This window comes from Vanacampus margaritifer, chromosome 7 (assembly GCF_051991255.1).
Source record: "Vanacampus margaritifer isolate UIUO_Vmar chromosome 7, RoL_Vmar_1.0, whole genome shotgun sequence".
NCBI classification, from domain to species: Eukaryota; Metazoa; Chordata; class Actinopteri; order Syngnathiformes; family Syngnathidae; genus Vanacampus; species Vanacampus margaritifer.
Window position 1 is genome coordinate 5367034 of NC_135438.1, and position 8571 is coordinate 5375604.

The following is an 8571-nucleotide window of genomic DNA, read 5'->3' on the forward strand; positions in this document are numbered from 1 at the left end:
TAAATGTTTTAAGTGTCCCAAAGACCTATTTATACGTTTTTTAATGCTAGAGCATACAGAATGCTTTGATGCAGCCTCTTAACTGCAGAGAACGGTTGAGGAAATGGTAGTTATTACAAAAACGGCCAGCAGGTGCCAGCAGAGCAAAAGAGACAAACCAGGGCCATGTTAAAAAAAAGCTAATTTACCCACAGTTCTAAACAGATTTGAAAATAATGATGAAACTTAGCTATATTCTAATGCTAATTGCTGCAAAACGCAAACCGATAAAAATGTACCTTTTTCCTGATGAAAGAAGAGACTCTAATGTTTTTATAGAAGTAGAACACAATATTCTGTGGGCCTTGCAAAATCTGTCAAAATCCAATAAAACAGCCGGGAGCGAACAGGATTGCTTCAGTGAAAATGGCTGGGAGTGAATGAGTTTAAATGCGTATCCACATTTTGTATGTATGTGTGTTAAACTGCTGTTTTTCTTTATTCCAGCCTTCCCACAGTGACAAAGCTGGAAACCCAGAGCTGCTGCGATGGATGAACGAGCTGGCCAGGTTGCGCAAAGAACTCAAAGGTAACCACTAAGAAACGGCCCACAAATGCTGGATGAATGACAAACATCATCATCGTCATCATCATCATCATCATCATCATCATCATCATCATCTGTCTTTCCTCTCCCAGAAAACAAGCTGATGAAATCGGAGGAGGACCTGCCGCCGTTGACACGGCAACGCAGCAACACGCTGCCCAAAAGCTTCGGGTCGCAGCTGGAGAAGAAATCCACGCAGGAGAAGGTGCCCAAGCCCCCCGTGGAGAGCACGCTTGAGGGTATCCTGAAGAAGTTGCAGGAGAAGCGTCAAGAGGTCGACCGGCCTGAAGACATCAAGGTAGTACCGCCCTTGTGGTGGGATTCCAGCATTCAAATCGTCCAATGATAGTCGGGCATTTGACTCGGTGTGTTCCATCCGGGCAGGATATGACCAGAGAGCAGATTGGAGCTGAGAAACTGGCCCTGCAGAAAGCTCTGCTCTACTACGAGAGCATACATGGACGACCTGTAAGTCAACATTTGTGGACGTGATGACGCTTTTAAAGTTTTTATTTTGTTGTGACTTTTGTTTTTGAATTCAGTTAGATTTAAAACACGGTTTATTTGTTTATATTTTTTCAAAAATGCTTTATTTTTGTTTTAGTAATTTTAGTATTGGTTTTATTTATTTTAGTTTAAGGAGTTCTTGTCGAGTATAAGAAGTATATATATTTTTTAATGTAATTTAAATTAATATTTTTTGTTTATTAAACGTTTTCTCATTTTTATTTTATTTTTTTGTTTGTGTTCTATTCATCCATTTTCTATCATTTTTTTTCTGGGTCAGTTCGCTGTTGCAGCAGCTTTAGCAAAAAAACACATACTTGTTTGCTTAACTTGGTCGCTAAGCTAATTCATTATTTTAATGATGTTTTATTTCTTTATTATTAGAATTACATTTTGTAAAACCACCAAGCAGGTGCTATACAGTGCTTAAGTGGAAGTATAAATAGGGTTCTTTTACCTTTTACCTGATCTCCTGGTTGTCCCTTGGGTCCAGACTCTGAGAAAAAGCTTGTTTACACTTACACTACCACCACTCTTATGACCCAGATTGCCAGTGGAGTGTGAACAATGACTCAAGCAGTCATGGTGATTATCTCAGTCCACTGATGCTATTGTTAAGAGTTTCCCGCTGATTCCATTCGAACTCCGTTGCTAAACCAAAACACGCTATGATAACAAGCCCTCCCCGTTTTCATCCCCTCAGGTGACCAAGAGTGAGCGGGAGATCATGAAGCCGCTGTACGACAGGTACCGGCTGGTCAAGCAGATCCTGTGCCGAGCCTCCACCATCCCAGTCATTGTAAGTCACCGTCACATAATTCCAGCCTCTTTTTTATTTTTATTTATTTTTCCTTTCTTCTCAACTCGCCGTTTTGCCCCGCTTGTGTCGAGAGCACATTGTCCAAACGTCTGCGGACACTTATTCCCGCCTCATGTTGTTGGCTTTAATGCCGGACAGGGGCGTCTGTGGCCACACGTGTACGGCCCACCCTGCTGGCGCTGAATCAAAACATGGCCCCCAAACATTGCACCCATTCCTGTATTTGTTCACAATTGTTCATTATGTAAGAAATGATCTCCACTGAATGTCATTACGTAACGGTCTTTCTGTAATCCCACCACATCACGCAAATTGGGACCACTGTCTTACTAGTGCCCACTGTCCGTGATACATTGATGTGCAGAATTTAATCCTAAAAAAAAAAAAAAACACACACACAAGTCCAAAAAAATGTGTCGGCCAGCGCAGCCGTGAAGAGCCCATCGATAAATGTTTTGGCTTTAAGACTAAAGCAAAAGGCAACTCGTGCAGTTATTTGCACATTATAGCTGCAACATGAACTTTTCAAGGCGCTCAGATGTCCCGTGTACAGCAAGCGTTTTATCAGGATGCAAACGTAGGAGAAGTTGTGTATTATAGCATACTTTAGAGATTGGAATTTGAAGAAATGACCTCCACATGAATAGTAAAATAAATAATAATAATTAGAAAGCATTTTTCATTTTAATTATTATTTGTATTTATGTGTATTTTATTCTTGTCTTGTATTTTCATTTTATTTGTGTTTTTATTAGTTGTTTTTAAATTATTTTTTGCATTTTTATTTATTTATTTTTTACTTGAAAATTGTACATTTATTTTAAGACTGTAATATTTATTTTTTATTAAATAAAGAAAATGTAATTTATTCTTTATTTATGTGTGTATATTTGTATTTCATTTCAATGTTTAATTTTTTTCATTTTTTGGCCTTAACTTTAATTTGCTCATATTTAATTTAATTATTTTTTGTATCTCATGAATGTTTTATTTTATTTCCGTATATTTACAATTTAATTTCCTATTTTTTGGGGGCCAATGAAAAAGCAACCCTTTTCCTGTTACCAAATATTAGGTTCCGTATAAGAGCTATCAATCAGACTGACGATGTTTTTTTTTTTTTGGTGTTTTTTCCCCTCGGTATAATGCGGTTCGCTTTTCGTTGACTTGCTGTATCGCGGATTTTTTTGTGTGCAATTTTGCATGGATTTTTTTTTTTTACAGTAATGTACCTATTTGATCAAATTTATGAAGGTTTGACCATTGAGAATGTTTAAATGAGAGAAATGTGACAAAATATAACGTAAAGCTAACTACTTCGCGGATTTCATTTTTTGCGGGTATTTTCTGGAACCTAACCCCAGCGGAAAACGAGGGAACGCTGTAAATAAAGAAAGCATACTGTACGTACAGGGCCTTATCTCAATAGTTGAACTATAAAGACCTGCTAATGCGCTAACTTCTGCGCCTTGGGGAACCTCACTTCGTCCATTCCATTTCTCACCGAGTCACCATGAAACTGTACATGGTGGTGTTGGCGATCCTAACGCAAAAAAATGTCCGTGTGGCCAGTGCGGCGGCGGCGGCGGTGCTGTAGCCTCCACGCCGGTTAACGGCTACTTCTCGACGTCACCGCAGGGCTCGCCCTCCAGCAAGCGCCGAGGCCCCCTCCTGCAGCCTATTATTGAGGGCGTAACCGCGCTCTTCTTCGACGACGTCAAGGTGAAAGGGCTGATGCTGCATTCAGCTGCTTCCATAATCAGATCCCCTATTGATTTGATTTTTTTTTTTTTTTTTTACGCTACCCTTTAAATCAGGGGTGGGCAAGTTATGGCCCGGTGGCTGCTCCAATATTTAATCCGGCCCATTGAGCATTAATTTAGCATTTGTCTCGTAAATTTGGTTAATTCAGATTTATTTATTCATTTTTTGTTTTGATTCTTTTGTATTGCTAAATAGCTTCATTAATTATATTTTGTTGATAATAAAAAGCTAAAATATTACTAAAATGCAGTGTTTTAAGAAATTCAACAATTGGTTAATTATAATTAAAGTAATTATAAAAATTGTAAAAATAATATACTGCAAATTATTATATTATATTATATATTTCTTACATAAAATACAATATGTTGTATTTTTACTTTTTTTTTTTTTTAACTAATAGATTAATTAATGAGAATTACATTAATTATAAACAATGTACAGACACAATATTATACAAAATACAAACGTGTCTTAAACCATTCATTTTTATTAAATTATTGGTTCGTTATTGGAACACTTCTAAATGTAATTCTCAAAATTAGCATGAATGATTTTAAAATGAAAAAGTAAATATTAAATTGTAAAAAGTGACTAAATTATACCATTTTCCAAAATGGGTTGATTTTGGGATAAGCAGAATTTATTTATTTATTTTTTAACACTTTTACTTAAAAAATAAATAAATAAAATTAAATAACAATACAAATTTAAAAATTAACATGACTTTTAGTAATAAAACAATTTTTTATACATTTTCTTTTCTTTATGAAAGCTCTTGCCCGTCCGTGCTGTAAAAATCTAATGTGGCCTTTGCATCCCAAAGTTTGCCCACCCCTGCTGTATAAGAGCCGCATCATGGCTGCCTGTTGATTGGACCGATTGGACAGCTGCGTGCTGTTTTCCCGCATCCTTGTCGTGTTGAATTAGTAGCTTGTGGTTGATTTTAGTTTTGTTGTCGTTGTTGAGACATTGTACTAACACGGTTCTCACCAAATACATAAAGCAAATGGAAGTAGAAAGTGACCTCCACCAAGGCAAAACCTCTCATTCCATCTGCTTGTTCTTTGACAAGGTTTGATTTTATTTTGTGTATTACTGACATGGGGTTTGTCGCTGTCTTTTTTTCCCTCACTCTTTTTTTTTTTTTTTCTCTCTATTGTTTTATACTTTTTACATTGTGGAGCACGCACCAAGACCAAGACAGATCATGTTATAAATATGATTCTACTAACTAACATTTTGCGTCTGAATGAAGCCTAAGAAAGCTTTGTTATGATTGTGAACCACTAACCCTAATCACAGCCAGTCTGGGTATGACTAGACCAGTATTGACCGGTCTGGATCAGTCTCTGCAATGAGTCAAGGCTATAGTCTTGATCCAACCTGACTCGTAATAAACTCACTTGAACATTGACGGCCATTCTCGACCTGACTCAACAAGCCACAGCCAGTCTAGGCCTAACTCAACCAGTCAAGACCAAACTTGAGTAGCCTTGACCTGACCCGACTGGGAACGGCCTGGCTTTAAAAGTCCAAGTTGGTCTTCGCCTGACTCGACCCAACTCGACCAATCAAAGCTAATCTCAACCAGTTGCTGTCAATCTCAAACTGACTCAATGTGACTGGACTTGTCTCAACTGGTCTCATTCAGACTTGACAAGTCACTGGCAATTTTACCTGTCTCAACCTAACGTGACTACTTACGGCTAGTTTTGAGTAATCTCAACCAGTCTTAACATGAGTTGACCAGACTCAGTCAGTAGTAGTCTCAACCTGACTTGACCAGTTTCAGCCAAATCTGAATCTTATCCAGACTCAACTAGTCACAGCCAGTTTCTCAAGCGATCCCACTCTGTCTCCTAATTTGACCTTGCGCAATCTTGACCTTTCAGTCAGTCTCAAACAGTCAGTAGCAGTGTCAAGTAGTCTCAACCTGACTTGACCAGTCTCAGTGAATCGTCCATTATTATCCTGACTCAACTAGTCACGTCTAGTCTCAACCTGACCTTATCAGTCACTTAGACTTAAGTAGTCTCAACCTGATTTACGTAGTCTCAACCTGACTCTAAGACTAAAGTGGTCTCAACCTGACTCTAAGACTAAAGTGGTCTCAACCTGACTCTAAAACTAAAGTGGTCTCAACCTGACTAAGACTAAAGTGGTCTCAACCTGACTCGAGGACTAAAGTGGTCTCAACCTGACTCGAGGACTAAAGTAGCCAATCCCAGCCTAACTCAATCAGTCATGGCTAGTCGCAGCCAGTCTCGACCTATCAGTAACCATTTCGGCTAGCGTCACAGCTAGCATGGCGCCTCATCTCACGCTCTGGTTTCCTCTTGCAGGAGGAAGAGGATGGCTCGGAGGACGATGGCGACGCCAAGACGCAGTTCTCTGTGACCACTCGACCGGACCTAAATGTGCTCAGCTTCCTGGGTCACGAGGACGTGGACGGTTTCATTTCCCCAGTGGATGAATTGACGCCCTCCAACAATGTCACAGACATGCGACTGTCCAACCTGCACTCCGCCACCACGTAAGTCTTTCAATTAATAATGGCAGACGGATTTGTGTAATTCAGGTTTTGTTTTTTGTTTTTTAATCATGTGAGATTTTGTTGTCATGTGCTAGACGAGAGCTGGTGGAGCAACTCCAGGAGACTCGAGAGGAGAAGAAACGGATCCGCAAGAATCTCAAAGAGTTCGAGGAGCAGTTCTTTCGACAAAATGGAAGGTAAGAAAAGGCTTTGCAATGGAAATAATATTTCCAGGTCTGGATAAGCATAAATGATTCAAACTTATGTTATAGAATTTTTTTTGTTTCCAAGACTGTCACGACTGTTCTATTTTCCGAAACATAGAGTTCATATCTAAAAATAAAAAAATGTAATTATGTTCCCAGGAACGTTCAGAAGGAGGACCGCTCGCCTCTAGCCACCGAGTACAACGAGTACAAACACGTCAAAGCCAAACTGAAGCTGCTGGAGGTCCTCATCAGCAAAAGAGAGTCTACCAAGTTCATCTGAGCAAAAACAAGTCGAATCAAAGACTTTGGTCGTGATGGTTTGTCCGGCGGTCGCTCCTTAAAACCCCAAATCTTCACCGCAAACAATCACGCTTGTAATGTCTACTAATTTATTTGTGTTCCTTTCTCACCTTTTGCCATAGAAGTCTTAAAAATGATACACATGAAATTGTATTTTTTACAAATTTTACCAGGAAGATGGTGCGGGATATTTTTATATGAGAGACTTTATATTTGTTGGAGATTTAACGTCTGGTGTGACCTCTAGAGAAGAATGCTTTCTAGTAGCTAAAAAGGCTGTTTTGTTAGTATTATGGGCCACACTTTAAAATGGAAAAACAACATTTTATCAATGGGAGAATAGTCACAGAATTACTAGAATAATTTGCACTGTCTATTGAAACGCATTTATCTTTTTTTTTTAATCCAAAAATAGAACACTTTTTTTTTTGCATTTACGATAAAAAGCAAAGGAAAAAAACGATAAATTAGACGCACTTTTCTTTGTCATTTGTTAACGTGGCCCAAAATACTTTCATATAACCCAAAGACTCACAATGTGTGTTTTGTGATCAATAGTAACATCAAACTAGCATGTTTAGTCCACGATTGTATGAAAATTTTGTGTGGGGGAAAAACATGAATAATAATAAATGTCCAAATCTTTTCCCTCCAGCTGTAAATGTGAGCAACGTATGCATATGTTTACATTTGTGTGAGCATGTATGTTTCTGTTCTTTTTCCGCAATGGATACAGATGAGTTCATCAGTGTCAATATCGGTTTTTATTGAACACGAGCACTGGCGAGGCTTCGCACATTGAGAGTGTGTACATTTTAGTACATAAACTGTATTTGTATTTTGTACATAATATGAATGTAAAAATATATTTTTACTGACTCTTTGGTCTCTGCTGATTTTCTTCGTCTTGAATCACTTCTTTTTGTTCTTTTAAAACATATGAAGCCCTTCTAAGTCATCTAAAAATGTTTGTAATTACCTAATCAAAGAATGTCATGGACCAAAATAATTGGCGCCCCTTCTAAAAAAGCAAATATTGCCTGTAAATGCCAGAAGTCTCAAAACAATACTTTGCTCAGGTCCCATTAAATAAAGCTCCTCCCATCACTTCTTTGGCGCCCTTATGCCACATGATGGCGCCAAAGCAATACTTGTTAGATTGAATATTTGGACCGAAATAATACATTTTGGCAGAACACAATTTTTATTTTTGTTTGACAAAATCCGCAAAAAGTCGTGGAATTTTGGCTACAACTAGACCAAGGTTTTTTCCAAATCCAAAACCATAAAAAAAAAGGTCAGATAAAACAAAAAAATAATTGCCGAATGTTAGAGAAGGCTGTATATTTATTTATTTGACATCAAATCTCAATGATCCCGCATGACATAACTCCCAAAATAAATCTGGCAATGGAAGATTATGTGATGTAACAAGTTGATGTTATTACATCTAATCCACACAACTAGTAACACTGTAGTGTGCACAATAGAATAAGCTTTTAAACCCCTTTTCGTGTCTATTTAAAGAGCAGCAGAAGGGAGTGTAACGTGATTGCAAAATAAAACCAAAAGTATTCAAAACTACTGTTTGCATAGGGCTCAAGTGCGTGTGGACAACCTTTTTGTGTAACTGCTGTGTGAGTGTGACAACACATTTTAAACCACCAGGCATTCGTCGTTTGCTAACAATGGAGGGAAACGGCGATAATAATAATAACTACTACAGCGCGCTGACGTATTTTATCTGTGTGCCTTAGATTCAACTCAAGACTCTCTTTTTTTTATTACCAAAATCATCTTTTGACGTCATAAACGCAATGATTCGTCACCGTCGAATTATATTACTTAT

General features: G+C 38.0%; 1 protein-coding gene across 3 annotated transcripts in view; it reads left to right on the top strand.

Annotated features, from left to right (window-relative positions):
* The window catches only part of fam13a (family with sequence similarity 13 member A), a 44599-nt gene extending 36996 nt beyond the window's left edge, over window positions 1–7603 (top strand). The window contains exons 17-24 of one of the 3 annotated variants that reach the window (XM_077570855.1): window positions 487–568; window positions 679–884; window positions 971–1054; window positions 1797–1892; window positions 3486–3635; window positions 6023–6213; window positions 6309–6410; window positions 6579–7603. In XM_077570855.1, the coding sequence (XP_077426981.1) occupies window positions 487–568; window positions 679–884; window positions 971–1054; window positions 1797–1892; window positions 3486–3635; window positions 6023–6213; window positions 6309–6410; window positions 6579–6702 (1035 nt within the window). In that variant the 3' untranslated portion in view covers window positions 6703–7603. The remainder of the gene's footprint in view (window positions 1–486; window positions 569–678; window positions 885–970; window positions 1055–1796; window positions 1893–3485; window positions 3636–6022; window positions 6214–6308; window positions 6411–6578) is intronic. The other 2 variants (XM_077570856.1, XM_077570857.1) reach the window with 2 other exon arrangements.
* Window positions 7604–8571: the final 968 nt, after the last annotated feature.